Source organism: Lynx rufus, unplaced genomic scaffold (genome assembly GCF_022079265.1).
Source record: "Lynx rufus isolate CCGP_SWC_20201006 ecotype Redwood Valley unplaced genomic scaffold, mLynRuf1.p SCAF_10, whole genome shotgun sequence".
NCBI lineage: Eukaryota > Metazoa > Chordata > Mammalia > Carnivora > Felidae > Lynx > Lynx rufus.
In genome coordinates this window covers 84,122,675-84,144,226 of record NW_025814824.1, presented here as the reverse complement: position 1 = coordinate 84,144,226, position 21,552 = coordinate 84,122,675, and the positions used below count along the sequence as shown (strand labels likewise).

Below are 21,552 nucleotides of genomic sequence, written 5' to 3'. Positions count from 1 at the left end.
CCTCCGCCGCCTCAGCTTCCCGAGCGAGCCCTGCGGCCGCCGGAGCAGCTCCCGCGGCGGAGCAGGAGCCGGATGGTCAGAGGAGCCCGGCAGCCCCAGCAGCCGAGGAGTCGCCTGGCCCCCAGGTGGGGCGGGGGCTGAGTCGAGGTCGGGGTTAGGGATGGGGTGGGGGCGCGGGAGCGGGCCCACGGGCAGCGGCTCGGGGCCGTGAAGCATTCGGGGCTCCGGGAGGGGAGGGGGGTTCAGGCTGAAGGGGGGGTCCGGGGGGCGCCCAGGAGCGGCGGAGCGGGCTGGGCGGCGATCGCATCCTGGAGGCCGGACGAGAGGGGCGTGTGAGGGAAGGGTCGCGGAGGGGTGAGGCTGGGGGCGCCGGGCAGGGAGGGGCAGGGCGTGCGCGCCCCGTGGAAGGGCCGTGGAATGCGGGGGGCGCGGGGCCTGGAGGGGCGGGGCTCAGGGGGTTAGTGCACGCTCGGGAGGGGGTGGGCACGGGAGAGGGGAGGCCGGAGGGGCTTGCGGGGGTGACGAGGCAGACAATGAGTAGGTGGAGGTGGGTGGTTTTGGGGAGCGGGGCTGTGACGAATAGGAGCTGAGAATGGAGTGAGGGACTAGAAGGGAGAGCAGGGTTTGGGCAGAGCAGACATTAGGGGAACTGTGAGTCCCAGGATTGCTTGGTCTTGGTAAATAGGGGAAACAGAGAGCATAAGGCATTTGTAAGGTCAGGTATGAGCCTAGCGAGCCTATGGTCCTAGAGGGTGGTGGTACGTTCAGTTCTTGACTGGCACAGTAGGGCCAGGAGATGTGTTCTTGTATATTACTTTTAGTTACCATCTTATTTGTTTGGTCTGTAGACTGACTGGCACGGTGGAGAAACCACCTCGAAAACGGAAAAGCAGGTAAGGCAAAATGCCTTCCTATTTTGCTTCGTGTTTTTCCATTTGCTTGGCTTCACCTATGCCATACTGCATAGTTACACACGGTTGGTAGATGAAGTTTTTTATTTAGCTCCTTTCCTTAATGAATATAACTGCATTCAAGGTCTTTCTTTTTGAGGAGTTCAAAGTACTACCCTGTACCATTTGTGTGTATGTATGTAAGATTATATGGGAAAGAGACATGGGTAATTGAGAAATCTTAGGTTTTACTTTATTTTTTTAAGTTTATTTATTTTGAGAGAGAGAGAGAGAAGACAGCACACACGTGAACAGGTGAGGGGCAGAGAGAGAGGGAGAGAGAGGATCCCAAGCAGGCTCTGCACTGTCAGCACAGAGCCCCATATGGGGCTCAATCTCACAAACCCATGAGCTGAGCTGAAATCAGGAGTCCCTTGCTTAACTGACTGAGCCCCCCAGGCACTCCCTGAGGTTTTTTCTTTAGCTGTAATTTCACCCTCTCCACCAGCTCTGTTTAAAATGCTAATGTTTGGGGCGCCTGGCTGACTCAGTCTGTAGAGTGTGCTACTCTTGATCTTGGAGTCCTGAGTTCGGGCCCCACCTTAAGCATAGAGCTTACTTACAAAAAAATAAATAAAATATATTTAAAAAGTTATTGAGCATCTACTGTGTGCTGAGTATTATGTGCAAGTGCTTTATATGTATTATCTTCTGTAATCTTTTTTTTTTAATGTTTATTTTTGAGAGAAAGGAAGAGCATGAGTGGGGGAGGGGCAGAAAGAGAGGGAGACAGAGACAGAGGATCTGAAGCAGGTTCTGCGCTGACAGCAGAGATCTCGATGTGGGACCCAAACTCACGAACTGCAAGATCATGACCTGAGCCGAAGTCAGATGCTTAACCAACTGAGCCACCCAGGAGCCCCATATCTTCTGTAATCTTGAAACACCCCAAGGAAGTATGTATCATAAGTTATCACTGTTTTGCAGAAGAGGGAACTGAGGCACAGAGAGGCCAAGATCACTCACTCATCTAATAAATGATAGAAACCAGATCTGAATCCAGGCGATCTGGCTCCAGAGCTTAAGCTCTTACCCATTATACTATACTGCCTCTAATAAACATACAATTGAAAATAGATTTTCTTACTGCTTCTTTCTTTTATCATTGTACATAGTATGCAGAGTCTAATAAACAATCAAACCATAGGGAAATAGAAACAGGGGGCTTAAGGAGTCCACAAACAACTGAATTATTCCTTGACTAATGAAGAAGAGCATGCATCCATCCCACAAACTTTTTTGTGTGCATTCCGCATGTCAGATACTATGTAGCAGTTCTGTGTGGTCATTAGAAGGGTTCTTTTTCACAGATACAGGCCTAGAGAGAAAATAAGCTACAGTAGTGAGGATGGGACCAGTAGGATGCCTGTCATAGTTAATACTTGGTAAGTTACTGATGTTAGTACACAGAAAACCTCAACAGTAAGTAGATAATGAAGTAACGGTGGAAATGCTGTCAGTTAAAGTTCCTTTGTCACTCCAGGCCTGTGCTGTTCAATATGGTAGCTATGTGCGGCCATAAAACACTTGAAATGTGGCTCACATTACTGAGGAACTGAATTTTAAATTTTATTATTATCATTTTTAATGTTTATTTATTTTTGAGAGAGAGAGAAAGATTGGGGGAGGGGCAGAGAGAGAGGGAGACAGAATCCAAAGCAGACTCCAGGCTCCGAGCTGTCAGCACAGAGTCTGATGCAGGGCTCAAACTCACAGACTTTGAGATCATAAGCCTTGAGATCAAGTCAGATGCTTAACTGACTGAGCCAATCAGGTGCCCCTGCATTTTAAATTTTATTAATTATAATTAATTTAAATTCAGAAAGTGGTACTTGACTCACTGGAAGGTGTGTTTGGAACAATTTGGGTATGGGAATCTACTTTTTCATCTGGAAGTTTTATGAAATCTGTATACAAGTCCCGTATTTCCAGTGAAAATTTAATGTCCGAAACAAGATGTGCTTGAAGTAAAAATGCACATCAGATTTCAGGTGAATATGAAAAAATGAATGTGAAATTTCTTATTTTCTAATTTTTGTAGTGATTAGATGATGAAATCATTTTAGGTCTAGTGGGTAAATAAAAGTATTACTAAAATTATTTTCACTTTTTTTCTTTAACTTTTTCTAACATGGCTATTCAAAACTTAAAAGCTATATATACGGCTTACATTAAATTTCTTTTGGACAGACTTTAGCTCTCATTACCCCACTTCCAGTCTCTTGCAGTGGCCTCCTGACTGCGTTCTCTACCTTAAATCTGTAATTCATTCATTACAAGTTGATCTTGTAATTCCCCTGTTTAAATCCTTCTGTGGTTCCCCATTGCTTATTTAACATAATTCAGACTTTTGAGCCTACTCATAAAAGGAGACTGCCTTTCTCCTCTCCCTGTCTTCCACAGTTGAATACTGTGGCCATGGAAATTCTCAATAATGGATCTATTAAATATCTACTATTAAGTGACTTAACTTTCTGCTGAATTCTGTACTATGAATTAATTGCTGAATGTAACTCTGTGTTCTGTTTGCCATTCCCAGAACTTATATACTCTCTTTGCTTTGGGTTTTTGCACATGATTTCTCTTTCTCTGTGGATTACTTTCTCCTTGCTCCTTGGCAGGCTCCCTCTAAGACTTAGCTCATATGTCACATCCTGTGTGCAGACTTTCCCAACCTCTCCTTCACCTTATTTGCTCCCATAATAGCTTGTACATACACCTAAGGGTAATGGTTTGGGCTGCATTTGAATCCTAGCTCTGTCAAGTACAAGTTATGAGATCATATATAAGTTAATAAACCTCCTTGAGCCTCAGTTTCCTCATCTGTATGTGGAAATAATAAAAGTTCAAACCAGGGGCTCCTGGCTGGCTCAGTCGGTAGAGCATGCAACTCTTGATCTCTTGATCTCAGGGCTGTGAGTTCAAGTCCCACATTGGGCATAGGAAAAAAAATAAAATTTTTAGGGGCGCCTGGGTGGCTCACTTGGTTAAATGTCTGACTTTGGCTCAGGTCATGATCTCATGGTTCGTGGGTTCAGGCCCGTGTTGGGCTCTATGCTGACAGCTCAGAGCCTGGAGCCTGCTTCAGATCCTGTGTCTCCCTCTCTCTCTGTCTCTCCCCCGCTTGTGCTCTTTCTGTGTCTCTCAAACATGAATAGACATTAAAAAAATAAATAAAATATTTAAAGAATAATTAAGAAAGAAATAGTTCAACCTTCAAGGGGTTGTAAAGTGCTTAGTACAGCGCCTGGCACATTGAAAATACACAGTAAATTTTATATGAAAAAGCAGCCATCGAATACCTTTATTTCCCACCCCTTTTCTAAATATATACAGGCTAAAGGATTAAAAATAAGGTATTGAGGGGCGCCTGGGTGGCGCAGTCGGTTAAGCGTCCGACTTCAGCCAGGTCACGATCTCGCGGTCCATGAGTTCGAGCCCCACGTCAGGCTCTGGGCTGATGGCTCAGAGCCTGGAGCCTGTTTCTGATTCTGTGTCTCCCTCTCTCTCTGCCCCTCCCCCGTTCATGCTCTGCCTCTCTCTGTCCCAAAAATAAATAAACGTTGAAAAAAAAAAAAAAAGGTATTGAGGTAAAGAAGAAATGAGAAAAGAATAATACAATTAAACCAGTGGCAAAAAACTATTTTAAACCAGTGGCAAAGTTGGTATATAGACTAGAAAATACTGCACAGTCACTAAAGGTGGGTTCCATATTTGGCTCTGAGTTTCCTCAAGCAAAGCAAAGAAGAAAATAAAGCTCAACTTCCAGATCCATGGTGTTTATAAAACCAAACACATGTTGTGTAAGAGAAACACAACTTTTTTTGAGTGTTAGTTTGAGAGAAATTTTTCTCAGGGGTCTTCATAGTGGGGACACTGGTTTTGTAAGGGGCAGAATCCCTGTGATAAACATAGTAGTGAGTTTTTAAAGATTGCTTCTTATAATGCTTTAAAAAAATTTTTTTAATGTTTTATTTATTTTTGAGACAGAGGGAGACAGAGCATGAGTGGGGGAGGGGCAGAGAGAGAGGGAGACACAGAATCTGAAGCAGGCTCCAGGCTCTGAGCTGTCAGCACAGAGCCCGACGCAGGGCTCGAGCCCATGAACCGTGAGATCATGACCTGAGCCGAAGTCGGACGCTTAACCAACTGAGCCACCCAGGCGGCCCAACTTCTTGTAATGCTTCTTAATCCAGGTTCATGTGATGCCAGTGAACATTCTCCAAAGAGCCAAAGCAGTGTTTAAGTATACAGCTCACTGGTGGCTTGCTTGGCTTGGTTTAGAGATAAACAGGGATGAATAAGCTCCAGGGATTCTGTTTATTCCCAGCATCTAGACTTGTGTCTGGCACTTAGAAAAAGTTGGTTGAATTATTGAATGAATGTGTCCTTAATACTTCTCTATGAATATTATTTTTTTAATTAAAAATTTTTTTTACTTTTATTTTTTTAGTAATCCCTACACCCAACGTGGGGCTCGTACTCACGATCCTGAGATCAAGAATCATGTGCTCTTCTGAGTCAGGCACCCCAAATCTATTTTCTTAATAATACTGAGACATTACTTGCCTTTATCCTGATTCTCTCTCATTCATGGTGTAATTTTCTGAGGCTACAATTAGGAGTGATTTCATTTTTGCTCTGAAGGCTCATGGAATGTGTGCTTCTGTATTATTATATATAAAATTTTCATTTTGAAATATAAATATCGATAGATATACCCACAGAGTTTTCAAGAGTGTTAAGGGGCTCTGCGACCAAAAAGCTTGAGAGCTGTATGAGAGAATGTATCATACATAAGAAAGACTAAATTTTCCTTAACTCTTAATTCTTGGGATACTCTTTTAACACTACGTCCCTCCTAGAGGCACCTTTCCTTCCTTTGGGTGTTTGACATTTAAGGGTCCAGAATTGTTACCACCAGGAGTCCCCAGTGTGGGCTGCCTGAATATTGTTTCTTGTAACTAAGTTTTGATCAACATCAGGCAACGATGAGTTTTATCTTATATTCTTAGTGAAGAATCATGAGAACATGTATTTTGCATGTCTGATTAAGGTCAGAGCCTGTGATCAAGTCAGGGTTTTGACCTGAATGGACAGCCAACATAAATCTATGAAGAGATCCTATGGGCAAGACAAGATATTCCTCAGAAAACAGTCCTGAGATTACTCTAAAAATAACAAACAAAATGGCCAGTTAAGGCTCTAAAGATGGATTATAGGGAAAAGATGTAATGGTCATAGCCAGATTTTTTTTTTTTTTTTTATAGCTGGTGTTATCAGTTGCATACTGTGGTCATAAAAATTCTCGGTATCAAATGAAATGACTTTGTAATGAACATTTCCAGATGAATTAATTGTTGAATTTGGTCTTAAGCATCCCTTTGAGTTGGACTGCTGTGTAGAGTTGTTGACTATTATACCATATATCCTATTAATGTTTGGAAAACAGTTGCCGAAAGTATCATTTTTATTTTTGGATACTTGCTCTTAAGTCATAGTGACTGAGGTTTTTTTTTTCCATTAAGTTTTTATTTAAGTTGCAGTTAGTTAACATATAGTGTAATATTAGTTTTAGGCGTACAATTTAGTGATTCAACACTTCTGTACATCACCCAGTGCTCACCACAACAAGTTACCCTCCTTAATCCCCGTCATCTGTTTCACCCATCCCCCACCCACATCCCTCCACGTCATCTTTTTTTTTTTTTCTCCTCCACGTCATCTTTTGAGAACATTCCTGGTGTACACCAAACTATAAGGATGTTTTTTGAAAAACTAAGGTAATATGAGATAAGCATTTCATATGCTACTGTTACTAATTTCGTGTGTATTTCTTTCCTCACTAAAACTTTTATTTCTTTATCTTAGTTCATCTTTGTATCCCTAGCACTGAGTGGGTGCTCAATAAAACTATAGCGGAACAATAAATGAATTAGTAGCAAGAAGGAGTTCGTGTAGGATGAGGCTTTAGTGGTTCAAAATACTGTGACACTATTTAAGGACCCTGATAAACTGTACTAGACCAAGAGGAGTTTTAAGATTAGGAAACTTGATCTCTCTGGTTTTGGAAAATTGTGAAAACTTCAACCTGTTGCTTCGTAATGTTTGGGTTATGAGTTAGGGCATCTTCCAGATCCTATTAGGAATAAGACCCATTTGTTTGGATGTGATTCATGTTGATTAAAGCTTTACTGTGTGATTTGGGGGCTTTTTTTTTTTTTTTTAGTGATTAAAGCAAAGAGATGTAAACATTTTGATGGGATATGTAATTTGTCTGCATTACATTTGAATTCTAAAAACTTCATTTTATTTTTTAAAGTAACGTTTATTTATTTTTAGAGAGAGAACATGTGAGCAGGGGAGGGGCAAAGAGAGAGGGAGAGAGAGAATCCCAAGCAGACTCTGTGCTGTCAGTGCAGAGCCCCATATGGGGCTCGATCTCACAAACCGAACTGTGAGATCATGACCTGAACCGATATCAAGAGTTGGATGTTTAACCAATTGGGCCACCCAGGTGCCCCTTTAAAAACATTTAAATGCTGCGGCGCCTGGGTGGCTCAGTCAGTTAAGCGGCCGACTTCGGCTCAGGTCATGATCTCATGGTCCGTGAGCTCGAGCTCCGCGTCGGGCTCTGTGCTGACCGCTCAGAGCCTGGAGCCTGTTTCAGATTCTGTGTCTCCCTCTCTCTCTGCCCCTCCCGTGTTCATGCTCTGTCTCTCTCTGTCTCAAAAATAAGTAAGTGTTAAAAAAAAATTAAAAAAAAATAAATAAAAACATTTAAATGCTTTCTACTCCTGGGTACCAAGGATATAGACATGATTAAGGTTTGGTCCCTGCTGGGTAAATCTCATATAGTAGAGAAGGCAGACCCAAACAATGGGAAAGTGTAATGACTTTGTATGTATACAAAGGGTTTTAGTAATTCTGCATACTGGTAGGGCACTTTCGACAGACATTTCATCTAAGCCTTGGAGGTTTTCAGGAGGTTACTTTGGTGGTAGTGTGACTATTGAAATGACAGAGTAGACCCTGGATATAGATGGACTAATGCTGAGGACTTAAGTGAGCTGAACTCAGGACCTAAACCAGGTCAGTGTCAGGTATGGAAAGGAAGGTGCTTTTCAGAGTTCTGTGCTGTGGTGTCAATTTTTAGAGATTAAGCAGTGGTTCCCAACAAAGGCAACTTTGCCTCCCGGAGCCATTTGGCAATGCTGGAGACATTCTTGCTTGTTACAACTAAGGGCATCTGGTGGGTAGAGGCCAGAAGTGCTGCTGAACACCCTACAATATATAGAATAGCCTCCCACATTGAAGAATTATCCAGCCCAAATTGTCAGTCATGTTGAAGCTGAGAAATCCTGGATTAGGGTCTAATCTCAGCTCTTCCAAATACTAGCTTTGGGCTCTAGAACAAATTATGGATTTAATCTTTCTGAACCTGTTTGCCCAACTTTTACAAAGTGCAGGTATTGACGGTACTTACTTTGTAGGGTTACTAGCCTCCTCTAATAGCATATAGACCATGTGAGTGCAGAGATTTTTGTCTACTTAAAAAATAGATTTAATGGTGTAATGAATGTAAAGTACTTGATAAATTACCTGACATGTTAAAGATTCAATAAATGATACCTGTTAACTATCATTAGTTTATATATTTTTATTTTGCCTTTCCTTCTAGCCTTTTTAAGAACATCTTTATTGAGGTATTATTTATGTTTTAAAAAAGTATGCCAATTTTAAGTATGCAGTTTGATGACTTTGGACAAGTGTATTCAGCTGTGTAATCACGATTTTGAACATCACCATTGCTGCCCTCCCGAAACCACTGATCTTTTTTCTCTATTGTTATACCTTTATCTTTTCTGAAATTTCGTATAAGTAAATCATTCATTAGATAGTCTTGTGTCCACTTGGTATAACACTGTTGAGATTCATTCATGTTCTTGTTTGTAACTGTAGGTAACTTCTTATTGCTGAGGAACATTCCGTTGTATGATTTTACCACAATTTATTTACGCATTTGCCAGTTGGCAGACATTTGGCTCGTTTCTGGCTTCTAATATGAATACAACTGTTAATGAACATTTGAGTTAAGACTTTGGGCAGATATGTTTTCATTTCTCTTGAGTAAATGCCTGTGAGTATACTTGCTGGGTCTTATGGTAAGTGAATGTTTAACTTCTTAAGAAGTTGCCATACTGTTTTCCAAAGTGACGGCACCATTTTGCATTCCTACCAGCAATGTTTGGGATTCCATATGCTCCATATTCTTGCCAGTATTTGGTATTGTCTTTCTTTTTCTTTTAAACATCTTTGTCGAGGTATAATGCCATACAGTAAGACTCACATATTTAAAGTGTACAGTTAAAAAGCAGTAAAAAACTTTTTTTAATGTTTATTCATTTTTGAAAGACAGAGAGAGACAGAGCACAAGCAGGGGTGGGGTGGAGAGAGAGGGGGACACAGAATCTGAAGCAGGCTCCAGGCTCTGAGCTGTCAGCACAGAGCCCAACGTGGGGCTTGAACTCACGGGCCCGCAAAATCATGACCTGAGCCGAAGTTGGACGCTTAACCGACTGAGCCACCCAGGCTCCCCTAAAAAATGTTTTTTTAATTTAGCCTGAGAGAGAGAGTGTGTGCATATGCGCACAATTGGGAGGGGACAGAGAATCCGAAGCAGGCTCTACACTGAGGTCATGACCTGAGCCAAAGTCGGATGCTCAACCCACTGAGCAATCTAGGTACCCCTAAGTTTTGACACATGTGTATACCCTTGAAATCGTGTATATACATGTATATACCCTTAAAACCATTGCCATTGTTTGCTGTTCTAGGGGTGTATGGTGATATATATCATTATGTTTTTAATTTGCCTTTCCCTAATGACTAATCTTGTTGAGTATCTTTTCATGTATTAATTTGCCATTCATAAAACTTCTGTGAGTTTTCTTTTCAAATCTTTTGCCTGTTTTTTAAAAATCAGTTGTTTGTCTATGTATATAGTTAAAAGGGTTCCTTTATGTATTCTGGGAATAAAGTATTTATCAGATCTATGTTGTGCAGATGTTTTTCCCTGGTCTATGGCTTGCCTTTTCCTTTTCTTCACAATATCTTGAGCTTTTAGCTTGAATAATAGGTTGGATGGGAACATTTGTAATTGAGACAACAGAGACAGGAGCAAGTTTGGAAGGGTAAGATTATGAGTTTATTTTGACCATAAACAGTGTAAAGTGCTTCAGAGAACACTGTCTCTCGTCAGGCAGGTGAAAACATGGGTCTAGAGCTGAGAAGAGAGAGAGTAGGGCTTCAGGTATAGACTTGGAAGTCATCAGTAAATACTTAGTTATCCCGGTCATGGAATGGAATAACAGAGGGGGACCACTTCGAGTGAAATGTGAAGAGTAGAGTGTCCTAAAAACAGGCTGTGGAAATAGACCAGACTGCTTTCTGTCTTTTGGATGTTCTATCTTTGCAGTCTTGTCTGTCCTTTGCAGTCGTTCTGTATGTAGTCCTCAAACAAATAGTGTTTATCTCTGGGAGATAGATCTCTGTACTCTGGTGAGAAACTGAGATTCTGGAGGGAGTTATGTTGAAAACTAGATGAACACTTTGCAATTTACACCGAAACACAGGAATGTCCTCTACTTAGAGTGTTTCTGTGTGATAGTGTTTGCCTTAGCAACGTCCCTACAGAAATGCAGTGGTGTTGGTAAAGCTGTTTCTTCCAGCCCGTGTCAGTGAAAACCTACGGACATAACACCAAAATTCGGTTCTGTAAAAACAGATTCTGCAGGAGCCCAAGACGGTACAGTCAAAGTGGTCAGCATTTTCATGGTAATACTGTACTCGAGTAAAACCTAGACAGGCTAACGCAGTGATTATTTATTTATTTTTATTTATTATTAGTTTTTAAACATTTGTTTATTTTTGAGAGACAGAGAGAGAGACAGAGCATGAGCAGGGGAGGGGGAGAGAGAGAGAGAGGGAGACACAGAATCCGAAACAGGCTCCAGGCTCTGAGCTGTTTGTTAGCACAGAGCCCGACGTGGGGCTCGAACTCACGAACTGTGAGACCATGACCTGAGCCGAAGTCGGATGCTCAACCGACTGAGCCACCCAGGCGCCCCAAGCAGTGATTTTTAAGGGTGTTAAAAAAATGAGCCCAAAGGTTCATTGGGACTAATTCGAGGACTCCTTGGAAGGCAGGATGTCAGAAGTAGGCAGAAGAAAGTTAAACAGCCTAGCCTGTAAGGCTCCACGTCTACTTTATATGTGTATGTATATGTATTTTTAATACGGAAAATTTCAGACACAGACAATATCGGAATGCTACAGTGAACTGAAATTGTTCACCCAGCTTCAATGATTATAAACTAAATCCCGTTTCATCTGTATACCTTCCTACTCTACCTGAAGCAATATGCCATACATAGTTTTCATCTGTAAATGTGTTAGTATGTGTTGTTGAAAGATCAAGAACTCTTTTAAAACACATTACCACAATACTATTGACAATAACTTAAAAATATTCCCTTAGTGTTATCAGATATCTTATCAGTGTTCAGATTTCTACATTTGGCTAATCATTTTTTAAAATATGTGTTTGTTCAAAGATTCAGATCAGGTTTGTAACTTGCAATCTTTTGATTAGATCTCACATTTATTTACTTAAATTTTATTTTATTTTTTTTCATTTGAGAGAGAGAGAGAAGGAGAGAGTGAGCAGGAGAGGGATAGAGAGTCTTCAGGCTGAGCATGGAGCCTGATGTGGGGCTTGATCCCATCACCCCGGGATCATGACTTGAGGTGAAATCAAGAGTCGGATGCTCACCCCACTGAGCCATCCAGGCGCCCTTCACAGTTTTTTAAGTCTGTAGTTTTCCCACTCTGTTTTCCCCCATGCTGTTTATTTGTTGAAGGAACTGTGTTCATTATTAAGAGTTTCCCACAATCTGAATTAAAAAAAAATTTTTTTTTAACATTTATTTATTATTGAGAGACAGAGACAGAGAGACCGCGAGATCATGACCTGAGCCGGTGTTGGATGCTCAACCGACTGAGCCACCCAGGCTCCCCAAAGCTACTATATACTTTCTATAGGAGAGAATAGCCTAGAAAAAATTGTGGGTAATAGATTACTAATGGAGGGGCGCCTGGGTGGCTCAGTCGGTTGAGTGTCCGACTTCAGCTCAGGTCATGATCTCGCAGTCCGTGAATTCAAGCCCCGTGTCGGGCTCTGTGCTGACAGCTCGGAACCTGGGGCCTGCTTCAGATTCTGTGTCTCCCTCGCTCTCTGCCCCTCCCCCACTCATGCTCTGTCTCTCTCTCTCTCTCTCTCTGTCAAAAATAAATAAACATATAAAAAAATTTAAAAATATATATTACTAATGGAAAAATCTTAATGTTTCGATGGAGCAACCTGTTCAGAACTTTCTTTATTTTTTTTAATGTTTATTTATTTTGAGAGAGAGAGAGAGACAGAGACAGAGTGTGAACCAGGGGAGGAGCAGAGAGAGAGGGAGACAAAGAATTTGAAGCAGGCACCAGGCTCTGGAGCTGTCAGTACAGAGCCCGATGTGGGGCTTGAACTCAGAACTGTGAGATCATGACCTGAACCAAAGTCAGATGCTTAAGTGACTGAACCACCCAGGCGCCCCTTGTAACTTTTTTTAAAACTACCAAGGTGGATAAGTTAAAAAGATATCCATAAGTTAGTAAGTTAGTTGACCATATAGTAGATACAAATTACATTTAACAAAATCAGGTAACCAAGAAATGTTACAATATTTTAATTCCTTCAAATGAAATTAAATCCAACCTTGGGACATGTGCTCCCCCCACCCCTAATCCACCAAACTGATGAGAAAAATTCAATCTCAGTGATTAAGAATGGGTATCCATCCCTCCTTAGGGTTGTACAGGAATCTGAGAGGCTTGTGAGGAACCAGGCAAAGGGTGAAAGGTTCGTTTTCAGTCCATAATGGCTGTGACTGGTAAGCATGTTGTGTAAGAGGATATGGCTCCTTGAAGTTCGGTGGCTCTAACAGTTAGGGCCAACTTTAGGCACACGGATTTTTACTAGGTGTGGGGATTCTGGTGTAGAAGTGTCAGCTTTCCTGGGTACAGCACACACCCATCTCCCTCTGAGGACCTGTCATTTATCTAGAGCCCTGGCAGGAAGTGGGCTTGCAGGCCTCTTCTTTTTGTGGGTCCCAAAGAATTCCTTCCCCTTACCAGACAGTTCACTCCTTTTTTCTTCTCGTTTTTCTACCTTCGTGCCCTCAAAGGTATTGTAGTCCCCCCCCTCCCCTCAGCATCATCTCCTCAAGGAGCTCACATTTTCAGAAAACAAAAACGAACCTCCCTTGAGGCAAGGACCGTCTTCTTGGGGTCTGGGGAATACAGTGAAAACAAAACGTCCATTGATGTCTTAATAACTATCCAGCTCCTTTTTTTTACGTTCAACAATTCTTTTAGTCTCTGTAGTGGTTTTAAACACTGTCCACAAATTCTTTGATTCTCCTTTCTTTAAAAGATGGAGCTTAATTCTCGTCTCCTTGAGTGTGGGCTGGACTTTGTGCCGTGGAAGTGATGAGACCTCACTTCCCAAATCAGGTTGTCAGGAGACTTTGGTTTGTTCCTTTCCTTCTGTCTCTCATCACTCCCTCTGAAGGAGGCTGGCTGCCATGATGTGAGACGGCCCTGGACAGACAAGAGTCACTTGCCACGTTGTGGGGACAGGCAGTCAGTGGCGAGGGCCACATGGTAAGGAAGAGAGACTGCCAGCCACCAACCACATGAGTGAGCTTGGAAAGGGATCCTGAATTAGTTGAGCCTTGAGATGACTACCGCCCTGGCCAAAAGCTTGACTTACTATCCTGGCTTTACAAGGGCTGAGTTATATGAGCCTGTGATTTTTTTTGGCGGGGGAGGGAGGTAGTCTCTTTTCTTTCCACACTGGCTCTATTGTACCCAAGGGATGAATCTCTGGCTAAGCTTTCTCTCCTTCTGGATAGGTCTCTGATGGGCACTGTGTGCCTGTGTGTCTGTATATGTGTTTTGGAAGCAGCTGTCTTTTGATTAAAGGCATTGCAGGACCGTTTACTTTCAGGCAGTGATGTGTGCCTGTTGTAATAGCTGAATCTCTACCCATTTGCTTTTCTCTTCGGAGTCCCTGGTCTTTTGTCCCACAGATTGGGAGGTAGTCCCATGCTCATGTTCACTCTTATTAAGGCAAGAGCCAGAAGGTCGTTGCCCAGTGAAATTCACTTTTCCTCTGCCTGGTATCTGTCACCAGGTTTTGAACTTTTTTCCTACCCCTTCTTGGCTGTCTGGGAAGAGTGGGCAGATCACACTTAGGTAAGCTACTGATGGTTAATTTTATGTATCAACTTGACTCAGTCACGGGGTGCCTAGACATTTGGTCAAATATTATTTTGGCTGTGTGTCAGGATGTTTTTGGGTGAGAGTAACATTTGAATTTGTGGACTGAGTAAGGTAGCTTGCCCTCCCCGAGATGGGTTGGCCTCATTCAATCAGTTGAAGACCTGAGAAGAACAAAAAGGCTGAATAAGGGGGAACTCTTCCTGTCAGACTGCTTGAGTTGGGATATCAGTCTTCTCTTGCCTTTGGACTCAAGCTGAAACCTTGCTCTTCTTGGGTCCCGAGCCTGCTGGCTCTCAGACTGGAACTTACACCATAAACTTTCCTGGTTCTCAGGCTTTCAGACTCCAACCAATACTACACTATTGGCTCTCCTGGGTCTCAGCTTGTTGACTGCGGATCTTGGGACTTTTTGGCCTCCATAATTGCATAATCCAGTTATTATCCAGTCTCTCTATGTAGACACACACAATTACACATCCTGTTGGTTCTGTTTCTCAGGAGAACTCTAGTATATAAGCCTCATCTTTTTAATTTTTTAAATTTTTATTATTTTTTTAAAGTAGGCTTCACAGGGGCGCCTGGGTGGAGTAGTCGGTTAAGCGTCCGACTTCAGCCAGGTCACAATCTCGCAGTTCGTGAGTTCGAGCCCTGCGTCGGGCTCTGGGCTGATGGCTCAGAGCCTGGAGCCTGTTTCCGATTCTGTGTCACCCTCTCTCTCTGCCCCTCCCCCGTTCATGCTCTGTCTCTCTCTGTCCCAAAAATAAACGTTGAAAAAAAAATATTAAAAAAAAATAAAGTAGGCTTCACACCCAGCATAGATCCCAATGAGGGGCTTGAACTCACCTGAGATCAAGACCTGAGCTGAGATCAAGAGTCAAACTCTTAACCAACTGAGCCATCCAGGCGCCCCAAGCCTTGTCTTTTTTTATGGCCTTCTTTTGTCTCATCCCTGGTTTGCCAGAGTGCTCCTAAACTTGTCATAGCTTCTGCACAATGAGCTGTGGGTTCTCTTCATGGATGCAGTCTGCTGTAAATGGCCATCTTCACCACAAGCTCAGCAAAAGAAATGCTTGTGTTTTTGTAAACTTGGCAGTTGTTTTGGAAACATTTCACACTAAGGCTAGGCATCATTCTTTTTTTTTTTTTCTTTTTTAGTATTTTTTTTTAATGTTTATTTTTGAAAGAGACAGAGTGTGAGTGGGGGAGAGACAGAAAGGGAGACACAGAATCTGAAGCAGGCTCCAGGCTCTGAGCTGTCAGCACAGAGCCCAACGCGAGGCTCAAACCCACGAACTGTGAGATCATGACCTGAGCTGAAGTTGGACATTTAACCAACTGAGCCACCCAGGTGCCCCTGCGCATCATTTCTTTATATTCTTATTTTGCAGTTGGGTTTCTTTTTCCAGGCTCTCTCCATATATTCTGTGGGCCTCAGAAGCATATGTACCTGTTTGGCAGTATTCTAGAAGTTCTTCCTGGATGAAGGAACCCATGATGAGAGTGTTCCCACATGGTTTCCCAAAAGTGTGCAAAGTGGCAATCAGAACTTTTAAAGTTTTATTTGTTTGTTTGTTTATTTATTTATTTATTTATAAAGTAATCTCTATGCCCAGTGTAGGGCTTGAACTCATGACCCTGAGAACAAGAGTCATATGCTCTTCTGACTGAGCCAGCCAGGTGTCCCAGAATGTTTAAATTATTGTGATAATTTCCAAACTCTAGCATTATCTATATGTTTTTAGAGAACAGCTGCTGAAAATAAAGATTTTTTTTTTTTAATTTTTTTTTCCAACGTTTATTTATTTTTTTTGGGACAGAGAGAGACAGAGCATGAATGGGGGAGGGGCAGAGAGAGAGGGAGACACAGAATCGGAAACAGGCTCCAGGCTCCGAGCCATCAGCCCAGAGCCCGACGCGGGGCTCGAACTCACGGACCGCGAGATCGTGACCTGGCTGAAGTCGGACGCTTAACCGACTGCGCCACCCAGGCGCCCCTGAAAGTAAAGATTTTAGATTTAGAACAGTTGCCATTAGCCTGTCTTTCCAACAATAGATAAGCAAGTCATTTATCTATTGTGGTGACTCCTGGCTGGTGATGAGAAATTGTCTTCAATGAGTAAGAGGATTCTTACTTTTTTATAAAATAGGAATATGCATCTGTATTGTCTTAAACCAGTTTTAAGTTATTAAGATACAAGCTGAAAAGAAGGGGAATGCTCTTCATAATTTATAAGAGAATTATAGAATGGGTACTGGAAAAATTAGTTATTGAATCCAGCCGTAGGCACAGTAGGAGAAATCCTACGTAACGTAACAGAAAAGGAAGTCCTTTAAAATTCCTCAGTCTCGGTCTTTTCAGATATGGCTTACTTACATGTTTACTAGTAATTGATATGTATTTGGTATTTCCTAAGAATTTTATCTAAATTAAATATCTCATGTACCTGCTATTACATATTTTATATGCCCTTGTACAAAATACCAATGGCATCTAGTAGAGGTTATAGTGAATTCAAAGTACTTCTGTCATTATTGATTTTTCTTAATAATCAGATAATAAAACCACAGCAATTATCATATAGGTGGCCACAGAATTTTTACTCTTAAAAAGAGGGTCTTATACTTGAAGACATTGGAAACTACTGGATTTAGATATTTTTGGATCTATTTCTAGCTCTGATAGGTGGGAAAGGAACCGTAGCTTAAGGATGGAGTCTGTAAGGGCGTGTGTAAAAAGCATCACAGAACATGCCAGTGAAATCCCCAGGGCTTTGGCTGGTTTCTTAGTCACTCCTTTTTCTTTTTTTTCCCACGTGCCCTAGGGGTTTGATTCATCTTTTTCCCCCAACATTCATTTGGTAATCTCTTGTTCTCTCTGCCCATAAACCCTTCTTTGAAAGAGAATGCAGGTGCCTCAGCTTTTTCCCTTACTTTGTTAACTCTGAAACTATTTGATGCTTTTTCATTAAAAAAAATTTTTTTTAATGTTTATTTTTGAGAGAGAGACAGAGTGTGAGCAGTGGAGGGGCAGAGAGAGAGGGAGACACAGAATATGAAGCGGGCTCCAGGCTCTGAGCTGTCAGCACAGAGCTCAACGTGGGGCTCAAACCCATGAACCATGAGATCATGACCTGAGCTGAAGTTGGACGCTTAACCGACTGAGCCACCCAGGAGCCCCGATGGCTTTTTCATTTTCAGGGGTTTCTACTGCCAGTAACAATAGACAATGAAATGAATGAATAAAAATTTATGCATTTGAGAATTTAGAGTTTTATTAAAAGCAAGATGTTTGCCAAACCTTCATTGAAGGGTAAATGAATAAAAGCTCAGTTTTCTAGTAGTTGCTAACTAGTACCTAACCATTTTTTTCTTCTCTATTGTTTGGCCCTGAAGATAATTACTTGTAGGCCACTGAAGTCATTTCATCACAGAGGAGGAGAAGCTCCAGGTTAGTTTTCAGTCTCTTCACCCCTTACAGGAAAAGTCTACTTAATAGAACCCAAAAAATAGTGTTAAAAAAAATCAACTTCGATATATACGGACACGTAACCTTCCATTGATGTGATAGACTGTATTTTCCAACGATATCTGCAATAGCATCGTTCATTACACATGTTCTACTTACATTGTGACCTTGACGCTCCTCCCATCTAGTGTTGAGATCTGTGTCCCCATCTCTTAATCAGAGCAGGCCTTTGTAACTGCCACCAATAGAGCATGGCTCAGGCAAACCTCTGTGACTTATAGGCTGGGTCATAGAGATGCTGTGTGCTGCTGCCTTCCTCTCTTGGGGTATTCACTTTTGGAACCGAGTTCCCAGGCTGTGCTATGAGGGCTCAAGTGGGAGGCCTGTGTGAGAGAAACCGAAGCTCCTGGCCCTCAGCCCCAGCTGAGCTCCCAGCTGACATCTAGCCTCAGCTCGCCAGCCATGTGAGTGAGCCATTCTAAAAGCAGACCTAATCCTCCAGATCCCCATCATACTGCCCCTGTGGGTGCCCACTTAGGGCAGAGAAGAGCTGTCCCTGCCAAGCCCTACCCAATTGCAAATTCCCGAGGACAATTAAAGGCTGTTGTTTTAAGCCACTAAGTTAGACAACAGAAGATGACTGAATTGGTATTCCATTTTGCCAAAGCTGAGAGAAGAGACCCTGCATATATCAAACTGCTTCAACTTACAAGCAAGATGTGTTTCTACCTTCAGGACCACTGTCTGTATCATAAAAGAAAAAAAAATAGATTCTGTGTCCTATTCCCTTATAGATTTTTATCTCATAGGCTTTCACTTTCTGTATTTATTAAATTATGTGTCTTTTTTTAATGTTTATTTTTGAGAAAGAGAGAGAGAGAGGGAGGGAGGGAGGAGGAAGGGCAGAGAGAGAGGGAGACAGAATCTGAAGCAGGCTCCAGGCTCCGAGCTCTTAGCACAGAGCCCTCCTGGGAGCTTGAACTCACAAACTGTGAGATTATGGCCTGAGCCGAAGTCGGATGCTTAGCTGACTGAGCCACCCAGGTACCTCTGGGTCTTTTTAATTAAGAGTAGTACAAAACAGCAAAAATTGGACAGTAATATCCCTGCCCATATAACTCCATTCTTATGTCCTTCTAATATAGAAGGTTGTGTGCATGTTAGTAATGAGCAGTGACTTTAGAAAGATTCAGGTGAGGTATGTGACCTTGGAAAGTGACCTCTTCTCTGTAGCATAGTTTCTTAAATAAAATGGTATCTACTTCATAGGGTTGTGGTGAGCCTTCAGTGATACATACATACAAAGTGTTAAGATAGTGCCTGTCACAAAATGTTGGCTCTTCTTACCACTGCTGGTCACTATCACTATTATTGGCATTATTATTTTTAGACAAGGGAGGGGAAGGATAACCAGCAAAAAGGTTGCAATCTGAAATGATGGAGTAAATATTCCTAAGAAGTTAGGGACAGAGGGATGCTCAGAAGTCTAGAAGGACTAAATTAATTGTTTTAGTTTTTTTTTTTTTTAAGGCTTAAGGCTTCACTTAAGAGGTGAAGACCAGGGGTGCCTGGGTGGCTCTGTTGGTTGAGCATCTGACTCCTGATTTCAGCTCAGGTTGGGATCCCAGGGTCATGGGATCGGGTCATGGGATTGAGATCTGTGTCGGGCTCTCAACTGAGCATGGAGCCTGCTTGGGATTCTCTCTCTTTGCCTCTGCCCCTCTCTGCTACTCTCTCTCTCTCTCTCTCTCAAATAAAATTAAAAAAAAATTAATTAATAAAAAAAAAAAAAGAAGTGAAGACCAGAAGGACTCCTTTGGGAAAAAAGATTAGGGAGAAAGTGATGAAGAAATTTCAGAATAAGCATGCTGGTTTTTAGACTTCTATTTTTTTTTAATTTATTTGTTTTTATCATTATTATTTTTTTTATTTTCAAGAAAGAGAGAGACACTGTGAGTGGGGGAGAGGGGCAGAGAGAGGAAGAGAATCTCAAGCAAGCTCTGCATTTAATACTGAGCCCAATGTAGGGCTCTATCCCACAACCCTGGGATCATGACCTGAGCTGCTGAAATCAAGAGTCCGATGCTCAACCGACTGAGCCACCCAGGCACTCCAGGGACTTCTTCTTTTTCTTCTTCTTCTTCTTTTTTTTTTTTTTTTTGCTCCATGGGCTTCTTGATAATGACTGGCATTTATTGATGTATTAGCCAGTTTGGTTTCTCAAATATGTTTTTTAACAAACCTTTTAACTTTATTAATGAATACTTTAATGCAATAAAATGTATAGATCTTAGGTATTGAGTTCACTGTTTGTTTTTATCAATTCTTACTTGTTTAGCATTCAGGTTGATTACAGAGTAGAGTTAATGAACTAAATAGGAGGAGGGGTCTGAGAGAGAATTACTTAATTCCCAGGGTGCTGGTTGGTGCTTATAAGCAGTTTGGATTTGTATTTGTTTCTTCATTAGAAGACGGATGGTATTGCTCCCATTTACAAATAGAGAAACTGAGACTCGGGAAAGTGAAGTGATTTACCCAGAATAACACAACTAGGAAGTGACTCAGGCAAGACAAACATAGTCTTTGTCTGTCTCTATAATATTTTTACTGTTACAGACTAAAATAGTGTATTGGCTTTTGTTTTTTTTTTTTTAAGTTTTGGTGGAGATAATTTCCTATGAGGCTTTATTAAAGTCCCATAAGTAAAATGAAAACAGTTCTTTGATATACATGTCTTCTGGTTTCAAATTTCAAACTTCCTCAAGCTTCTAAAACCATTATTTTTTATTTTACCAATTTCTATAATTGACATAGTGTAATTTATCCTCTCTAGTGGTTATTAGGTAAAAGTAATTGTTTGGGATAATGTAGTGCAACTTTACTTTTAAGTAGTCAAGAAAATAAAGACCATTAAGAATGAAAACAATTCTGTTTCCAGAAAGCTCATGCTATTGAGAGAGCTCAAGTGTCTCTTAGATAGAATATTTAAAGGCAGAGATGTAAGTGATGTCACTTGATTTTCCTGGATAACAAACAGCCTCATGCCGGAAACTAGATGGTGGACAAGTAATTTGAAATGTTACCGAGTGGAAACATCTTCAGGTGCAGGAATGCAGTCTTTGATTCAGTCAGCATCGTATTCCTGAAGGCCTCACATTTTTCTTTCTTCTCTCATATTTTAGACTGTTTTATCCTTGGCAGCATGTTCTGGTGTGTGTGTGTGTGTGTGTGTGTGTGTGTGTGTGTGTGTGTTCTACTTGAAAATTGACACTACATAAAGAAATAAATATAATAGGTGAAGGGTAAATGGGAATTGAGCCATTCATTTTCAGAAATTCTTTAAAAATTTTATTTTATGGAAAATGATAGCTCTGAAAATGTAATTAAGACATTTCATGTACAGGCAATCATTTGTTTAACAGGTATTCTAAAAGTATGTAGACATGCTTAGTATTTTTAAAAAATATTCTGAGGACTTTTAATGGACAATTTACTTGATTGGGATTCTCTTAATATATTGATGGTTTTCTCTTAATATATTGTTGATGGGTTTGACCTTTTAAATTTTTCCTAGTATCTTACAAACTGTTAAACATCTAAAAGTTTTTATTTATAACACAATTTTACTTGTAATAAAAATTTTAAACATCTCAAGTTAAATTCAGTATTTCATATGACAATCTGCCCTGTGCTCCTGGTATCTCTTTCTCTGCTCTACTTTTAATTAAAAAAAATTTTTTTTAATGT

The 21,552-nt window shown here is 41.2% G+C and overlaps 1 protein-coding gene across 1 annotated transcript in view; it reads left to right on the top strand.

Annotated features, from left to right (window-relative positions):
- SCAI (suppressor of cancer cell invasion) overlaps window positions 1-21,552 on the top strand; it is a 151,341-nt gene continuing 129,789 nt past the window's right edge. Inside the window, exons 1-2 of the mRNA XM_047069410.1 lie at window positions 1-125; window positions 849-893. Coding sequence (XP_046925366.1) covers window positions 73-125; window positions 849-893 — 98 coding nt within the window. The 5' untranslated portion in view covers window positions 1-72. The remainder of the gene's footprint in view (window positions 126-848; window positions 894-21,552) is intronic.